General features: G+C 41.2%; 1 protein-coding gene across 2 annotated transcripts in view; it reads left to right on the forward strand.

The window, feature by feature from the left end:
- The window catches only part of LOC136862919 (delta(24)-sterol reductase), a 181,744-nt gene that overhangs the window by 146,424 nt on the left and 15,042 nt on the right, over positions 1-20,278 (forward strand). For both annotated transcript variants that reach the window (XM_067139201.2, XM_067139200.2), the window contains exon 9: positions 16,581-16,759. In XM_067139201.2, coding sequence (XP_066995302.2) covers positions 16,581-16,759 — 179 coding nt within the window. The remainder of the gene's footprint in view (positions 1-16,580; positions 16,760-20,278) is intronic.

Consider the following 20,278-nt stretch of genomic DNA (forward strand, 5'->3'; position numbering starts at 1 on the left):
CGGTGATCTCTTCTTTCTTCTGTGCGCCGGCTGCTCCTGTAATAAATGACATGTAAATATACTCACCGCTGCATGTAGACTCTTCTTCCTCAGTCGTGCCCGTCCGTTATCCCCGGAGAGGCCACCCGCTGATAAAGGAGTGAGGGAATGAAAAGAAGGGGTAAACTAACTAAAATGACGGTACCCAAGACTGAATTAAAAATTTAAAATAAACGACTGATTTATTAAACAAAAGCAAAGTGCGAAAATTGAACGTAAATTGAACTAGTGAAAAAAATGTAAACAAATGAAATAACAGTGACTAATAAAATATTAAAGAGTAAGGATCTGCCTTGCAAACAATCGTAAACTGCCTAAGTAAACTGACTGAAGGTCAAACCACCTTAATTAAAATATACCAGACTCTGTTGACACTGTCTTCAAGTTAAATAAAATGACTCAGTTTAACTCTGGTCAGAAAAACCACCTTCTTGAAATACACAAATTATATTACGGAGAAAGATATCTCCCAAATAAATTTAAAATAGTTGACTCACAATAAAGTAAAATTAAATTCTGTTATGCCATCAAACCACTGACTTATAGGAGTTATAAAATGTTTAACACCTGTTGCTCATTTGGTAAAATACCCAAATTTAAATAATCATGGACTGCACTAAGCAAGTGTATTACTTAAGGAATAAATTCGAAGAAAACAGAACAACCATGAACACTTCATTTCCGACATAACCATTGTCTTATACAAAACTTCATGATTAAACCAAATTAATTATCGAAACATCACTCTGAGTGTATCCAACCACTCATCTAAATTTTAAACTTCATTTGCATGTCTGTGATAGACTGGACTTCTTAAAATAAACAGAAATTTAGGCCAAATGCCTGATGTTAACATTATCAAATGATAGCGATCCTTGTACATTAAAATTTCTATTGACTTTTGCCGCTGACTGCGTTTCATTATTAATTCATATTCGTGGTATCACCACTAGATGGAGGCAGATGCCATCTTATTTACCATTTATTGCGGCAGTTTTATACAATTGGTTTATTTAAAGATCGCTTCATTTCAAAATAAAAATGTAGTGGATTTGAAAAGAAAGTTTGGTAATTACTTAGATGCCTGGTATGAGCATACCACTACCATTTCGACTGTGACATAATCGATGATCCAATAAACCTAACATCTGAAATGGTATTTACATCATTACGTTGATTAACGGAGAAACACTGCTCCGACAAGAAAAAAAAATACAGAGATCAAAAAAAACTAGCCTAGCTACACTTATCTATTTACAACACATCAAATATAAATAATTCACATACGCTTGCGTCCTACAAATAAACGGTAAAAGGTACAAACAGAAAAGAAAACAAATAAGCAAACTAGATCCCACCATCGCGGCCTACTGGAAATTAAAAAGATAGAAATGCGCAAAACAAACTCGGAGTCACCAGAAAAACATACCCCACTGCGAGTAGCAAAATGAAATATTGCGAATTTGACGGCAATCTCAAATTTCAGACGATAAATGTCTGGACATGATATTATTTAACCTTGACGGACAAATTACTGTTACTTCACGTCAATCGTGACTCTACATAAATATTCAAAACACATTGACTCGTCGCTCTGTTCACGTTGTACACTGGCTAGCATTTTTTATCGAGCATCTACTTTCCCTGGAATTATTTAAACAAATACAGGCTCCTGCCTGTAGTATCGTAACCCATGTCGTAACACATTTAACACACGTGGTTAAACTCTTTATTTCACAATTCTTTTTACTCATTAGTTCACGACGTCATTATTATTCATTATTCTCACAACACAGCCTCGCTCGTATCCGGCGGGCACAAATATCTGTCGTGCACATTACGGCTTCTTACGACAATTCAAAACATGGTCCCAATATCATATTTCCATCATCAACGTAGATCATCAGGGATATTAATCATCTAGCTCGATCTCTCGATCATTCACTGTTAACACATCACAAAAATCACAGAGCTGACTCATCAATGGCGCTCACCGTTTCTATCAAAACAAAGAATGACGAGATTGCCTCTCAAAACACAAATGTTGAAACATGCGCCACTGCAACTACCCAGAAATAAAAATTCGCGTCTACCAAAAATCGTCGCAAAATACGCGGGATAAGTACAATCAAAACCGGTCATCAGAAGGATGATTCCGCAACATAAAACAAGCTGAAAGCGCAAAAATAGCAAAATAAACATTGAAATCATCGCGACGGCGTCTATAAGATCAAACTCCAACAAAATCGACTCAAAACCAACGATCTAAAATCATGATGAATAATAATAATAAACTGACATTACACTCGTAGATCCAATATCAAAGCTGCCTAACTGTCAAAGTGACATACTACAAAATCAAACATAAATACACGCAAACAAACATCTACTTAAACAAAGTGCACAAAATAAGCCTATCTGAAAGTGCAACATAAACATTATTATTATTATTATTATTATTATTATTATTACTATTATTATTATATTATTAATATTATCATTAGCAGTATTATAAAACTGTGAATTATTTACAACCCTACCTAGTACCCTAAACTACATTGATCATCGATTTTGCCACGGTCCTACATATTTATTTACATTATAATGATGCTCATACCTGTGATGGTGGAGGCAGGTCGGTTCACCCACCGGCCCCGGTCATGTTGGAAATTAGAATTCCATCTTCAAGCTGATGTGGTATTCCAGATTATTACACACGCAAATTTGACACATTCTTGCCATGCCGTGACACACGTTTATATTAGCGTAAAACACTCGTATTTCTCTCACTCCAGTGAAAGTTAGAAATGCCACTGCAGACTCCTGCCTGTTGTGTAGAAAGATGATCGCCTCGCTATCTACCTGCAAAACACCTGCTGGCCTGCTCGCCGATCCCTCAGCTCTGTTTACACTACAGCTTACAGTACATTCACCCTACTGGGACATAACTGTCTCCTCAAGGTTGACTATTGCGGTCTCCATTGAAGAAAGTCAATCACCTTCCTGTCTGTCTTTACTGGTTTCTCCCCGTAAACATCTCGCTTGCCAAACAGTTTGTAGAATGGTAGAAACAAGCTAAAATACAGTTTATGTTGTGGAGAAAATTTTATACTGATCTCACATGTAACACTCCCCGCTGGTTAGAAATGTTTTTATGTAAATATGCTGGAAAACATGGACTTGTTTCCCTCGACTAGTAATGTGAGTTCATTTGAGTTGAAAGTATAATTCTTGCCTACTCTCCCTGAATTTACAGTAAAAGTCTGTGAAAATGTTCATTTTCTGAAATGCTATTCTCCCAAGTAAATAATACAAAGCTTTCTAAAAATGCCTACAAGTGTCTAATCGCTTTCTTACCAGCCAAAATAAAGCTGACTAAATGCATTTGCTGATACACTCTGTCACTCTGTCGAACGTAAATTCACTGAGAATACTGAAGTAACACTAAAAGTACTCAAGACAATAACTGAGAACTGAGAACTCTGAAGACACTGAGAATGACTCAAAACACTGAGAATTCCGAACGACTGAGAATTGACTTAAACACTGAGAATTCTGAACGACTGAGAATTGACTCAAACACTGAGAATTCAAAACACTGAGAATTCAGAACGACTGAGAATTCAGAAACGACTGCGAATTCCAGAAACACTGAGAGCTCGACCCTGTGGTCGCTGGGTTTTGTAGAAATTCCTCCCACCACCTGGAAAATAGTTCCGTGGAAGGGATGTGGCGTAATAATCTAGTCCTCGGGAGCGCTTTCTCGTACATCTGTAGGTTATGGTTTTCAAAATTTATATGCAAAACTTCCTAAATTTTGTCCGACTCACATGTGATATTGCGCCGCGGGAAATGATCATAGGATAATCCACACGACTGCGCGCGTCACTGGTGTTATTTTCTTCCGGTGGATGGCCTCATCCTGCCATGACAGCTCCTTCTTCTAGATCCTATTACTCCTCCGTGTGAAGTTGAATTTTAAATCTTAGGCACTAATTAACCACAGATTGGTACTGATAATTCACCAAATATTATAAAGAAGTCAGGACACTGTTTTTCACTACCACATCGGGCTTCAGATCGTGAGATACTGACTGTAGATTTCCCGATATGACGGCTCATTCAAATTTAGAATTTTCTGATTGGCTGAGACTTTCGCGCCCTTCCAAACGTGGGTGCATCCGCTTCCTCCCAAGGATTGGCGGTTATAGTCGTTGTCCTCTATTGTCCTGGCCAAGTAGGTCAGGCTTCAACGCGTGCTTTTCTTGTGAGAACGACCAGCAAGTCGCCGCTCCCAGGCGGTGTCATAAAATTTATTGGAAGGATGGTTTACCATTTGGTCGTGCCTAGAGAAGAGTTTCATGGATTCTCTCGCCGTCTGACTGGCGCCAGAAAGTTCCTTTGTGACTGCTAGTTTCACAGCCTCACTGTGGTATCTCATATGTGAAATATTCAATTTAATTGTGAATTAAATTAGCCCAAATTCGCTTATGGGTGCAGTATGGTGCGTATAACCATCTAAAATATATGACAGCACCTATAAAGCCACTGTTAGATTATAACCAGTTGAAATGATGTCGTGTGTCTGACTGTAAAACATAACATTTTTGAGAAGTTATCCCAGTTGTTGAGTCTTGATAAACAAGAGAATAGTCCAGCTTGAAGTGCATACAACATAAGGCCTCATATGTTATCAGTGGGAAGAATAATCTTGTATTCTTAAGTTGTGGTAATTAACAGGCTTAATTCAGATGGTTTTGAAGCCATCAATGTGGTCTTGTGAAGATCATAATTTGAATTAACGTCACGATTCCCAGTTCAGTATGGAAACGTGGAAACCTTGAGTAGCGTGATGGCATAGAGGTTGAAAGGAGGGACTCTTCAACATTAATCCTTGTATTTGCTGTCATGTGTGTTATATTTCAACTAGTCATAGTTTAACATTTGTCTGGTAGGTGCTATCATATGTTATATATTGCTATTCGATAAGTTGAATTTTGCTCAATTGATTTGTTAGCTGATGATGACACGCAATGAGCGTTGAAACTAGTACCAACCTTCTCTAGACGTCATGTGATATATATTCACATCAATAAACATTCATGGTATTGAAAAGGTGGACCTTTAACATTTTCATTTTACGTAAAGCAAATAACATTATTATTATTATTATTATTATTATTATTATTATTATTATTATTATTATTATTATTATTATTATTATTATTATTATTATTATTATTATTATTATTATTATTATCTAGAAGAAAGTCGAACTGAAGGAGTGTGGTAAGCTGACACCAGACTTCTCGTTGAAAAAATCGGAGACCAAGAAAAATGAAAATAGGGGTTTCCAAAGACAAATTAATTCTCCTGATGTATATAACAAGAATCCGTGGATATGTGGAAGTGATATCTCAGAAACTTTTTATTGCTTTCCTTGCCTGCTATTCTCCCGTTCTAGCAAATGAGATAAATGGATCACCATAGGGGTAAGTGATATCAAGCATTTTTAAGGAGAAAATTAAAAAGCATGAAAGATCCTAAGAACATAGATATCATTAGTGGACATTGAAATGCTTGGTAAAGTAAATGTCGTGTCCTGTTTAAATGATCACTACAGGGAAACTATTCGTAAACCTAATTCGATCGTGGACAAGAACAGGCAAATATTAAAGAGACTAATCACTTACGTACTTTTTTGTGCGGAATTTGAATTGCCGCTCTGAGGCCACAATGAAGAAGATAATTCTTTAAATCCAGGTGTATTTAAGGGATTAGTTAACTTCACGGCTGATCTGGATAGCGTAATGAAGCAACAATTACAAACAGCCAGTGTATTTAAAGGAACGTCAAAGATGATTCAAAATGACACTTTAAGTTCCATGCTGGCAGTTTGTAGGGAGGAAATATCTCAACAGATTAAAGATGATGAATTTCTTGGCATACAGTGTGATGAAACAACCGACATCTCGAACCATTGTCAGTTGGTCATTCTTTTAAGATACCTTCACGACGCCTCGGTACATGAAAGATTCTGGGGATTCTTTTATCCATCTGACAAATCGGCGAGTGGAATAACAGAAACCTTACTGGAACAGATTAATCCCCTGGTAGGCCATTCTCGCGATAAGTTGATTGCACAGAGCTATGATGGAGCCCATGTTTTTAGCGGGTCTCTTGGTGGAGTTCAGGCAAAGGTTCGTGAGCACTATCCGTACGCATATTACGTACATTACTATGCCAATAAACTTAACCTTATCATGGAACAATCAACAAATCATATTCCTAAAGTGAGGATTTTCTTTTCAAATTTATCAGCGAGACCTGGATTCTTTTCGAATTCATCTCAGAGATCAGATTTCCTCGAAAACATCGTTAAGAAGAAAATGCCGAAAGTTGTACTCACATGCTGGAATTATAACATAAGAACTATGAACGTGGTGTACGAAACAGAGAAAATCTAATAGATTGCCTTGAAGAAATTGAAGAGAAATGTACAAACAAGATCACATTAAATGAAGTAAGTGGCTTAAGACGCATTCTTTTTGATCCTTAATTTATTTTCTGGCTATATGTGTTCCATAGTCTATTTCCTCGCGTTGATCTTCTATATAATCAAATTCAGTCCCGAAATAAAGATAGTGCTGAAATAAGAAATTACATTGATTCTGTCGAAAAACACGTAATGAGAGAAAGAGCACAAGTTGATATAATTCCCAGGGAAATTGAACAAAACATTCCAGAACCGGATCGAAAGAGGAAAAAAGATGATATTTCTCCACATAGTAGACGAATAGTGTCAGCCAAAGAAATATGCGACGTGGTTTCAATGCAAGTAAGAGAGAGATTTTTCGTTTACTGGCCATTTGGAAGTTTCTCTTTTATTGAATGATGTTCACTTTGAGGCACATTCTACCAAGTTCCCACAGGAATCTTTTAACCATGTCTGTTCATTTTAACCCATGCTTGAAAGAGATAAACTCAAAACGGAACTTCAAGTTATGTACCGAAGAGAAGATTTCCGGAGTATTAGAGGAGCAATTAATTTGTTTCAATTTCTGAGGGAAAATTCGCAGGTTGTCAGTTGTTTTAGTGAAGTTCATAAACTTCTCAAAATTATCATTACCAGTCCCATGACAACGGCTGAATCAGAAAGATGTTTCTGCACAGTGAAACGCATAAAATCGTTTCTTACGAACACAATGAAAAACGAGAGGTTGAACGCTTTGGCAGTGATGTCTAAAAGCACTTTAACAAGAAAGTGTTGGACAAATTTGTGAAATTGAAAAAGCGGCGAATGGATTTTGTCTATAGAAATTAGGGTTGGTGAATTAGGTATGTGTAAATAATTGAATTAAGTATCAAACCATCTGTTCATGTTAATTATGCTAGGGAAAAGTGTCGTGATTTTATTGTGAAATTGTGAAATAGAAATAACCTTTCCGCGAGACGTTGGAAATTTCTCAGCAAGTATCTTCATACTGAGCGCCAGGAATCGGAACAAGAGACACGCAGAGAATAGGCATCCTGTGTAGGACTTTACTTGCGGCAGGGTGGTCAGTTCTTCTACGTTCTTCCACCCACAGCATTAGGTGGTTTTCTACTTCTTATGTCGAGGATGGGGTAGCACGAACCAAATGCTATCAATGCTTCATATTTCTCTGGCTGAGTTGGGCATCAAACGCGGGACCTCCTGTAGAGCAACCAAAAACGGTAACCGCTGGTCCAGAACGTGATGAGAGGATGACGGTATGTACCTTCATTTAGTACAAGATAGTACTAAATTGCATTAATAATAATAATAATCATCATCATCATCATAATAATAATCAAAATAATTGTATATGCATTGCACCGTATAGTGTTCGAAGTGTGTATCTTGATAAAATGGTTTGAAGAACTTGAAATATTTGTGAAATTATGAAACTAAGGACCGGGCGAATTGGCCGTGCGGTTAAGAGCGCGCAGCTGTGAGCTCGCATCCGGGAGATAGTGGGTTCGAACCCCACTGTCGGTAGCCCTCAAGATGGTTTTCCGTGGTTTCCCATTTTCACACCAGGCAAATGCTGGGGCTGCTTCCTTTCCATTCCTAGGCCTTTCCTGTCCCATCGTCGCCATAAGACCTATCTGTGTCGGTGCGATGTAAAGCAAATAGCAAAAAAAAGAAACTAAGGCGCGTTCCCCACTGCTGATATCCACGAGCCGCCACTTCTCTGAGGATATAAAGTTGTTCCGCGAGTTGTGAGGCACCAGGTAGTTTTGACCCAGTCAGCCATAATCAAGACGCACATGTGTGGCGGTATGAAAGCCTCAGAGCCCAGGAGGCGATGCTCTGTTTCTTCATTAGTTTGGAGGCATCTCTACGTCTGGATTTGCCAGGATCAAAGTCAATTAAGTTTAAAGGGACTAGTACGATGGGACTTGTGCCGGATGCCAGTAGACGCTTAGGAAATGAATTGTTGAGTGCTTATAGAACTTCGGACATATTTTAATTCAGGGAAGTTATTTGTACCTTAATATATTTCGAGAAATGTCCTGTATTCGAGTAGGCAGAGTATAATTTTAGTTGGCAATCTTTGAGCCCGTGAGCCCACCAAATGGGAGATTCTCATCAGTGTTTATGATTAGGGTAAATGAACCGTTGTTCTTTTATTCACTGGCTTTAGGCCCTATAGAATGAATTGTGTATGGATTTTAGTGCCGGGAGTGTCCGAGGACAAGTTCGGCTCGCCAGACGCAGGTCTTTTGATTTGACACCCGTAGCCGACCTACGCGTCGTGATTAGGATGAAATGATGATGAAGACGACACATACACCCAGCCCCCGTGCCAACGAAATTAACCAATTAAGGCTAAAATTCCCGACCCTGCCGGGAATCGAACCCGGGACCCCTGTGGCCAAAGGCCAGCACGCTAACCATTTAGTCATGGAGCCGGACGCTTTAGGCCCTGTTGACCATACAGTGAAGTACATACTATTTTATACAAGATATGTTAAATCATTCTACATATACGGTATAATTTTGTTCCTCTCACAAACAGTGAATGATTAAATGAAAAGGTGAGAAAATGAATAACGAACCCCACGCAATTTTATTTACCTGCAGAGCTGAAAATTTATAATGGGCGCTGTTCGTTTTATTCTTTCTTTCTTAATCTGTTTACCCTCCAGGGTTGTTTTGTCCCTTGGACTCAGCGAGGGATTCCACCTCTTCCGCCTCAAGGGCAGTGTCCTGGAGCTTGAGAATTTGGATCGGGGGATACAACTGGGGAGGAGGACCACTACCTCTCCCAGGCAGCCTTACCTGCTATGCTGAACTGGGACCTTGTGAGGGGATGGGAAGACTAGAAGGGAGAGACAAGAAAGAGCGGCCGTGTCCTTAAGTTACGTACCATCCCGGCATTTGCCTGGAGGAGAAGGGGGAAACCACGGAAAACCACTTTCAGGATGGCTGAGGTGGGAATCGAATCCCCCTCTACTCAATTGACCTCCCGAGGCTGAGTGGAACCCGTTCCAGCCCTCGTACCACTTTTCAAATTTCGTGTCAGAACCGGGAATCGAACCCGGGCCTCCGGGGATGGCAGCGGATCACACTAACCACTACACCACAGAGGCGGACTTCAAACGCGGTATTTGAATGGGTGGTTAGGATTTATTTAATAATTTACTTTAGTCGCACCGACACGATGGGTTAAGTGTGGGAAGAAAGTGACCGTGGCCTTAATTAATGTACAGCTCCGGAATTTTCCTGGTATGAAAATGGGGAAACCACGGTATACCAAGTTCAGGGCTGCCGACAGTGGGGTTCGAGCTCGCTATCTCCCGAATACAAGATTAATAGCTACGTGACTCAAACCGCGCAGCCACTTGCTCGGTGTGTTAGGAATTTTCTGCACTTAGCACCACATTTGAAAGTTAATATCAGTTAAATATTTTATTATAGCTTGGTACATTTTTCTCTCTTGAAGCGAGAAGGCACTGAATGTTTGTTGCTGAAACTGCTGACGTCCCTTCAGTAATGTAATTTGTTGGATTCGATGTAATGAGTAAGCGAAGAACGACTGGCCGTCACAGGAGCAATATGGGGAGTTGATTATAAGCCTCCGTGGCTCAGGCAGCAGCGCGTCGGCCTCTCACCGCTGGGTTCCGTGGTTCAAGTCCCGGTCACCTCATGTCAGATTTGTGCTGTACAAAGCGGAGGCAGGACAGGTTTTTCTCTGGGTACTGCGTTTTTCCCTGTCATCTTTCATTCCAGCAACACCCTCCAATATAATTTCATTTCATCTGTCAGTCATTAATGATTGCCTCAGAGGAGTGCGACAGGCTTTGGCAGACGGCACAGTTTCTATCCTCGCCGCTAGATTGGGGCTTCATTCATTCCATTCCTGACCCGGTCAAATGACTGGAAACAGGCTGTGGATTTTTATTTTGATGATACCAATTCTAAATAGATGTTTAGTGGAGGATCCATGATTGAATCGCATACGTATTAGTGAGGTGAGGTAAGGTGATAAGTCTTCTGTTCACCTTTTCTGGATAGATTTACACCCTAGTGCTGAATTGGTCGACCTCGGCAATCTTCGAGATTCGTACTGGCAACCTTTGAAACACAAACTATGAATCGCTTATGCATCGCTATGCGACATCTGGCGTACACTTTACGTACTAGTACTGTTGTTATTTACATGTTATATAATGTTATGTAATGTGTGTGTGACACAGTTGTTGGCTTAAGGTAGCAAAGGTTTAGCAAAATTCATATCGATCGATCATATTATCGATTCAATTCAGATTTCATTTTCATTCAGTTGGCAGTACTTACGGAACCGGAATTGCTCCCTCCTTACTCCTCAAACCCGTACACAAATCTATCGATAAAAAGTGCGCAGATAATACCGATGTCCTCGTTGTTGGTTTCTCTTCATCTAGATCTCGTTCCAAACGTGTAGTAATCGTTATTTAATCTGTGGGATATAATCAGGGGAGGGGATGTATGGGAATACCGAAATGTGGTCCGTTTTGGGCCGCTTCTTTGGCTAACTGATCAACATATTCATTATTTTGAATTACCATATTCTATGTGGTGAGATCCACAGAAAGTGAACATGTTGCCATTTATGCTTTCACGGCCCGTACTTATAGACATTATATCATGACTTATCATGTCTAGAAAGTGAATATGTTTTCTCCCATGACTATTGAGGCCAGTACGTTTTCCGATTATGTTGATCTCGTGATTTTTTTTTTGTTTGCAAGTTGCTTTACGTCGCATTGACACAGATAGGTCTCATGGCGACGAAGGGACAGGAAGGCGCTAGGAGTGGAAAGGAAGCGGCCGTGGCCTTAATTAAGGTACAGCCCCAGAATTTTCCTGGTGTTAAAATGGAAAACTACGGAAAACTATATTCAGGGCTGCCGACAGTGGGGTTCGAACCCACTATCTCCCGAATACTGGACACTGGCCGCACTTAAGTGACTGCAGCTATCGAGCTCGGTTCGTGAATATTTGGAGACTTATATCCAGAAGGAGTCTGTAACATTGTGAGGACACTGAGTGAGTCTGAAATTATTAAAGCATCAGTACGTTGAAGATCTTCAGCGTAGGAAGTGCTTGGTATATTGAAACTGCTTCTGCTGTAAATATCGAGGAGTGAAAAGGCAACTTGAATTGCTGAGTTTCAGATTTTTCTGGACAGCGCAGCCGACTGCAGCTTTAGTGGGATCGTTCGATCCATTGGTGAATATTTGGAGAGCGTTCGGCCACTGTGCTTGAGTAAAATGATTGAGATGTAGTTTCATGTCACACCTAGAGTTTGTGGCTGTAGCTAGTTGGTAAATAGGCATTGATAAGACTATGTGAGTAAGGCAAGTCATATGTATGATATGTTCTGCGTTGTGGAATTGGTGGTAGAACCGTTATTAGAAATTTGTAGCTGTGTAATAAAGACCATTTTTTTGGCCATTTTTGGTGAATTCTGATGCAGGGTGAAGTCTCGTGAGTATCATATTTGGAGATGATGAGTAACTGGTGAGAAATCCTGAAGTAAACTAGTAAGAACTTATCTGAGAGGAACTGGCGTCGAAGACTGAGCGGTGGCCCCGATGCTATAAGGAGAAGAGCATTCGTTGGTGCTGAGGGCATGGCCCCTAAACAGATTATAATGCACCGGCACTGTATTTTGTCTAGTTTATTAAGAGAACGTTGATTTTCGTTATGGTAGAAGATGGAGCCATAATCGATCTTGGAGCGTATCAATGATCGGTAATGTGTTATTAGGACACCTGGGTGTGCTTCCCACCATGTACGGATAACGGCTCGAAGTACGTTGAATGCTTGTTCTAATGTTGGTATAAGTCGAGCAGACCATGTCAGTTTTTTTTTTTTTTTTTTTTTTTTTGCTAGGGGCTTTACGTCGTACCGACACAGATAGGTCTTATGACGACGATGGGATAGGAAAGGCCTAGGAGTTGGAAGGAAGCGGCCGTGGCCTTAATTAAGGTACAGCCCCAGCATTTGCCTGGTGTGAAAATGGGAAACCACGGAAAACCATCTTCAGGGCTGCCGATAGTGGGATTCGAACCTACTATCTCCCGGATGCAAGCTCACAGCCGCGCGCCTCTACGCGCACGGCCAACTCGCCCGGTCCATGTCAGTTTAGAGTCTTATGTGAGTCCTAGAAATTTTGCGTGAGCGACAACATCCAGCGTACGGTGGTGCAGCTGCACAATGTTCAATTACATCTCGAATATACTTGCGGATGAAGATGACGGTTTCAGATTTTCTTGCTGATGTATCTAGTCCATTTTATGTTATCCATTTGACTGGAGCCGTTATAGGGGAGTGGAGAAGTGCTCCGTTCGTAACTTGTGGCCCAGGCAAGTCACTCATCATCATCATCAACAAATGCTTTCATTCCCCACCCTGAAGGGGTGGGGCGGGCCACCTAGAGGGTGTCGCCCTCTCTCTGGCCAAGAGATGCGGGCAGGTTGGGGAGATGTGACGGAAGAAGAAGGAGGTGGCTAAAGGATGTGAATGTGTAGGAGATGGCGAGGTGCTTTATTATATCATAGTTTTAGTGTTTACATTGATGTTATCTTAAAGCTATTTTACATTCATAGAGATTAGGGGGTTTATATGTTGCTTAAATGGAGCGGGGATGGGTAGGTGTAGTTACTCTAGCATAGGTGGGTTGATATGCCTGGAATTAGGTATGAGGTTAGGAGGTGGAGAGTAGCTGTGCATTGTTGGAGAGAGGTGATGAGGAATGCGAAGAAGGTCAGGTGTTGGAGGTCGCGGGGTGATGTATGCTATGTTGGGAGGGGTGAGGTAGACTGGTGGATATGCTGGGATTGGATTGGGGGGTGGTCGGGTAGGGGGGTGTGCGTGGTCAGGGGTACGGTGGTTGGGCGGGGAATGGAAGGTTCCACTCTATGATGTTGGCCAAATACTTGAGCTCCTGAGCTGATGAGTTGCTGGACGTGTGGTTCGGATGGCAGCTATAGTCGGACCATGTAAGTGGGTCCGTGGTTATTGCGTATCCTTATGGCCCGTTGTGCTGGGATGCCTGCAGTTCGGAGTTCGTGGAGTATTTCCGGCTCGGCGATACTCGGAGAGATTCCACGTAGCACACAGCTGGGCCTGGCCTGGGGCGATGGTGACTGCTGGGGCAATGTTGGAAGGTTCGAAGTGTTGACTGACGGCGATGACGGAATCACAGAATAGTTCTTGCCTCGGAATGTTGCTCCTGAGGTGAACAGGTGGCGCTCTGCTTCTTCTCCGCTGGTTTGTATTATGATGTGCGCTGTAGGCTTCCTGGTGCGGTAATCGTCTGGTCTGAATACATTAACCACCTGAGGGTCTGCTGCATTGAGCTGTTGGTAAATGTCACTTTCTGAGATTGTAAGGTCTATTCCTGGGATGAATACGTACGGCATGGTGGATGGGGGAGGCGACAGCCAACGAGGCGTCTGCCTGTTTATGCTTTGTTGCGGTCGGCTGAGCTGCGATTAAAGGTGAAGGCTGCCCGGCCGAAAAAAATTCTGTGAGTAGATATATGTGATGAGGTGTTCCTGCCAGATTAGAAACAGAGATCCCTAGGTCACTCGTTAGACTTCGTTACTGTGTATTTCAAGATCGTCATTCGTATGTTTCGTTTATGAATTGTACGCGAGTCTTTTACAAATAGTGAGTGTGTGATACGCAGGGGCGTATTCTCCTTGAATGCAAGGCATTCATTGCATGCGTTATGATAACACAAAGAACTGTCTGAAGTACGATTTTAGGTTGTTTCAAGTCAAATATTAACGATTTCATCTCTCAGAAGTTCAAAAGCTCCGCGCAGCTGTACTAGTTCCGTTGCTTGACTACGCGTGGTGCTGATATAGTCTCGCCATCTATTCCACTCTACAAAGAAAGAGATAGCAAATGAAGGAATTAAGGATGTAAGGCATTCAATCTTAAAATTGCATTCGGTGGCAGACATAGTTCTGAAACCCTCCGAATGATGTCACTGAAATTGAAACTTGGTCAGACTTTGTCACCCCATACGCGTGCTACCCTCTGCCATCTGTTAGCAACTTAGAGAAAGTCGGCATGTCCAAGTTTACAGCGAACGGGACCCATAGATTACCCCCCAGCGATAACTCAACGTGACGAAACTGACCAGTACCACTGGGGTGACTTACCTCCAGTGCTTGAGTTGTGGCCAACTAGCGAGTTCATTCATTGTGTGTTTTGCTGCTTAGTGAGTTCATTCTCTGTGTGCTGTTCCTGTGCTACTCATCGTTTTCGATGTTTTATTATATTTTGCGCATTTGTGGTATTCACGATGGATGAGTCTAAAACGGATATCATTTTAAATCACTTTGAAAAGCCATTTACTGGCCGTTCATTTGATGAAAAGATTCAAATAGTTAAAGCCGGGAGACCTCTACCTTCCCTCGCAAATTTATAAACAGGAAACAAGAATTGTGTACGCACGTTCAATCTAGAAACTTACATTAAAACTGTTTGGCTCGAGTTCACCTACATGTAATTAGGTTGAGTAGAATTGAAATTTACTTAATGCATTGTGTTACTGCATGGTTACTAGTTGCATGCCTCGGTGGAGATTCCAGGATACGCCACTGGTGATACGTAATATAGATTTTTTAGAAGTTGCTTTACGTCGCACCGACACAGATAGATCTTATGGCGACGATGGGACAGGAAGGGGATAGGAGTGGGAAGGAAGCGGCCGTGGCCTTAATTAACGTACAGCCCCAGCATTTGCCTGGTGTGAAAATGGGAAACAACGGAAAACCACCTTCAGGGCTGCCGACAGTGGGGTTCGAACCCACTATCTCCCGAATACTTACCGTAATATAGATTGTGATTTGTGTAACAAGTACAACAAGTGCAACATTTGAATTTTTTTGTGGAGTTGTGTTGTCGCCGAAGGCGCGACGTGAAACCAAGACCTGCAAGAGGGTAACAATAGCTACTCGTAAAAAATCAAATAAAAAATAAACGTTCGGCATCTATAAGTAGGATAAATTGTGGCAATATGTTTATATAAGGGTGTGCTTCAAACACTTCTTTGCTATGATATGGTTTATGATGGTGGTACTTTATGTCGTTATTTCTACGACCGGCAATGTGTGAGGGCTGGAGACCTGCTAATTCCAAGTGACATGTGACCGCAGCAAGCTTTGCGACATCTGAAGCCAGAGCCACAGATTTTAGGGGGTACGGGAATTCAAGTTTAGATTTAGTGCTGGGAAAAAGAACCAAAGCTCATCGATGAACTGAGAAATTTAAGAAGACCACAGTTAAATACGGATTTTTTCTTAAAAGAGTAATCAAAGATCCTGTAACAACATCAAAGCTTACAATATTTCATTTTTTGCAGGCAAATAAATGTTTCTGAGTTTTTTTTTTATATCAATCAATACTGATCTGCATTTAGGGCAGTCGCCCAGGTGGCAGATTCCCTATCTGTTGCTTTCCTAGCCTTTTCCGAAATGATTTCAAAGAAATTGGAAATATATTGAACATCTCCCTTGGTAAGTTATTCCAATCCCTAACTCCCCTTCCTATAAATGAATATTTGCCCCAGTTTGTCCTCTTGAATTCCAACTTTATCTTCATATTGTGATCTTTCCTACTTTTATAGACGCCATTCAAACCTATTCGTCTACTAATGTCATTCCACGCCATCTCTCCGCTGACAGCTCGGAACATACCACTTAGTCGAGCAGCTCTTCTTCTTTCTCTCAATTCTTCCCAACCCAAACATTGCAACATTTTTGTAACGCTACTCTTTTGTCGGAAATCACCCAGAACAAATCGAGCTGCTTTTCTTTGGATTTTTTCCAGTTCTTGAATCAGGTAATCCTGGTGAGGGTCCCATACACTGGAACCATACTCTAGTTGGGGTCTTACCAGAGACTTATATGCACTCTCCTTTACATCCTTACTACAACCCCTAAACACCCTCATAACCATGTGCAGAGATCGGTACCCTACCTGATCGACTGTGTCTGGTTTGTTTTTACAGGTATATCCACTTTGGCTTTGTCCATTCAAGTTGACCAACGAGCCTGGATTAGTTCATTCACACACTGAAGGTGAATCTCTGTATGTAGACATTGGTGTGTACGGTGTTCCCAAGGTAAAAGGTTTTCATCCAGTCACTACCACGAGAAAGATTGAAGAGTTCGTCCGAAAGGTGAAGGGGTAAGTAAAACACCTTTTAAATACCAGATGGTCTGAAAATTTACGAAGAAACACTGAGGTGTAACATGTACAAGCATTTAGCGTAAATCAGGGGATCAGTACCTAGAACATATGAGTTTACATCAATAATAATAATAATAATAATAATAATAATAATAATAATAATAATAATAATAATATATAATATATTATAATATAATATATTATTATTATATTATATTAATATTAATATTAATAATTAATTAATAATTAATAATATAATATATTATTATTATTATTATTATTATTATTATTATTATTATTATTATTATTATTATTATTATTATTATTATTATTATTATTTCGGGAATAGAGATCCACCAACACACGTGTTTGTCTGGACGAAGTTTGAGAAAAACCTATGAAAACTGAGAAAAGCGGGTCTTAGGTCATGCTTATTTTTAAGTGAAAAGGCGCTCATTCCTAATTTTCTTTCAATTGCCACTTATTTCGTACAAATTTTCATTGTGTAGTAGTAAAAGTATGTTAAGAGAAGTGACATTACAGTAGTTACGGCTTCTGAAGCGAGGGATACCTTCCAATTTGATATTAATTTCAGACAATTGTATCATGCGTCTGGTTTCCCGTGGTTAACGGCGATGCCTCAGCGCTCCACGCGAACATAATATGAAGCTTGTCAGTATGAGCGTAGCTGGCGGAATCAACATGTATGTCAGTCCCTTGAGCAGATAACTCCGGACCTTGTGGTGGTGGGATACCTTTCCGAACTCCTTGCTTCCCTCACCACGCAAGTAGAAAGGATATACCTCCCTTCTCTCCTAGCTTTCTTGGCGGAACACGAGAGAACTGAATCTACCGTAGAGGAAGCCCATGTTTTCTTTAACACTCTCTAAGGTGATGCTACTGGTCGGAAATGCAGTTTTCAGCATATATTATTGATGTTTATTAAATTATATTGCTTGTCTGCTCCTTGGCTGAATAGCTAGTGTACTTCTTGGCAGTGTCAATGAAGTAGACTACAATGTGCTTTTAGGCAAGCATGCACTCTACTTAGTTGCCATGGCAACCAACCATTAAAAAACTATCCATCGCGGTTTTGGAAAGATCTTCAGCCTGCAGGCTAAAGGCAAGCAGGAAGTTATAAAAATACAATAACATCTTCTGAAAATAACCCCGCTACCTTTAGTGGCGGCAAATGAATATAATGCACAAAGAAATACCGAGTTTGAACTTACTTCCAATACAGAGATTTCCAGAGTGGAATTAAAAGTTTAAACATTTTTTGAAACAAAATTTCGTATTTATAAGTAGGTGAAGTGGCGCTTCATTAGCTGCACCCCATCGATAGCTACTGGTAACCTGTAATGCGAGGCTTGGGGCATAAGTCATGGCAACAAGTCTTTTCTCGCACGAATGTGGAATCTACCAGAAGAATGTATATATATGGGAGTGGGGGGCGTAAGTTGCTGTGGGATGTGAATGATGGCGAGCAGGTTTACCAGGGGTAGGATATAAAACGAGAAAACTCTTGTCAACCATTGTGCTACTCAGAGAAAACAGCAACCAGGGTAAACTCTCAAAGAATTCGTCCAGAAGTTTTCCACAACACATTGCCAACGATGCGGCAGAGGTCGGATACCAGTCGCCTCACCATGTGTAAATTTTGCAAGACTAATGTTTCACAGTGCTAACAGTGCTCCTCCTGTCCCAAATCGTCTCCCATGCAATGGTTCTTTCACTTTTGGGATGCGGTCATAATCTCACAGAGACAGTTCCGGTGATTATGGCGGGATTTTCAGTACTTACCACCTCCAGCGCTGAAGTTGCCTCCGTTCAGTCTCTGCTGCATGGGGCTCGGCGTTGTCATAGAGAAGGATGACATTGATGAGAAGATACGGGAATTTGTCCCTATTGGCACCATGTAATTGTCTCCGCAGCAAGGTTCTGCAGTCATCGTTGTGCCTTGTGGAGCGAAGTGACACGCAATCACGCCTCTGACGTCATAAGCCACAATGACCATCAGCTTCACGGGGGAAGGGTTTTGCCGCAACTTCTATCTTCGTGGTGATCTTGCACGTCGCCATTCTGCAGAACGGCGTTCGAGCTCTGGTTCATAAGCCTTGGCCCACAATGTATCTATGGTCACTGTTCTCTCCAGCATTTACTCACCTTCCTGCCGGTAGCGTACCAAGTGGTCAGAGCATGTGGCATACCGTGTCCACTTTTGCACGTGTGTGAGTTCACGTTCCACCTACCGTGATGCAATTGCACGCAGATGAAGCTCTTCCTATAAAAGTTTGTGGATGGTTTTCGTTTCTCATTGTCTGTTTCAAATTGTAACTCAAGTAGTGTCCATCTCCTGCTCACGCCCATGCTCTAGGTAACTACAGCACGTGACAAATCAGTACGAACACTAACAGGTCTTGCACATCGCTGCTTGTTTCACGTCCATGCTGAAATGCTGCTTCTCATCTTGTAATGCTTCGTTACGGAAGAACATCATTCTCCACAGCTTCCACAAGCTCTCTACGATATTTCTTGGAATTGCGATCCCGGCGAACGGCCCGCTTGATTTACGCACGCTGTTCTTGCATCTGCACATCTATTCAGCACGAAGCCTGACACACTACTGCAGTCCCATCGCCTTGTACATGGTACCTGTCCAACGCACCGTCATGTCGTTCAGCGTCCATAACTATAAGTGTACGAATTTCTAGGAAATATGACCATTGTATGGTAGCAGCATGCAAATGTGAGGAAAAGGTAGTTGCCATGGCGTATCCCCCAACCATCGTACTATGGAAGAAATAAGCTTTCTAATGGTGAAAGAATTGTTTAAATCTGTTGAGTGGTTCCTGAGATTAGCCTCCGTACAAACAAACATTCTCTCTTCATAATATTAGTATTGATTAGTATAACATATTCAGTTTCACGGAAAGAAGGAAGTCCAGTGCCTTCGATCGCCCACGAAACGGAAACTACGGTCAACGGAAGATCAGTAGCGGACTCCCACTCCTCGTTGAAACGGTAGAAACGCCTGACATTGGTCTCGGATAGTTCTGGTTTGGTTGAGACTGATTGAAACGTCTACCAATATTACAGGGTAAGGTCGGTTCATAGATGTAGTTGTTCTTGTGGGCTGTGGGTTCGATTGGACGAACGGTCTTGTGTTAGGTGTTACACTGGGAATCCAGTTAGGTGTTGGTTGCATGTTCGAAAAGGGACAAGGTGCAAATTGATCGTGCGTTCTTGTTTGTGGTGTATACTGAGGTCTCAGTGGTAGTGTATAGATGTGTTCTGTTTTTCCGAATGGAGCACGTTTATGTGCGGTAAATGGATTGTGGCTAGTGTTTGGTATCATTCTATTCTGTTGTGTTCTCTGTCCGTTCCTCAGTTGGTGTATGTAATTCTCATATGCGCGATCATTGTCATATGATCTGCAGATTCGAATTGCTTGACCGAGGTCATTTACTTGTGCGTATTGTAAGTATGAACGATACGGTTCCACAATTCCTGCTT

This window comes from Anabrus simplex, chromosome 2 (assembly GCF_040414725.1).
Source record: "Anabrus simplex isolate iqAnaSimp1 chromosome 2, ASM4041472v1, whole genome shotgun sequence".
Taxonomy (NCBI): Eukaryota; Metazoa; Arthropoda; class Insecta; order Orthoptera; family Tettigoniidae; genus Anabrus; species Anabrus simplex.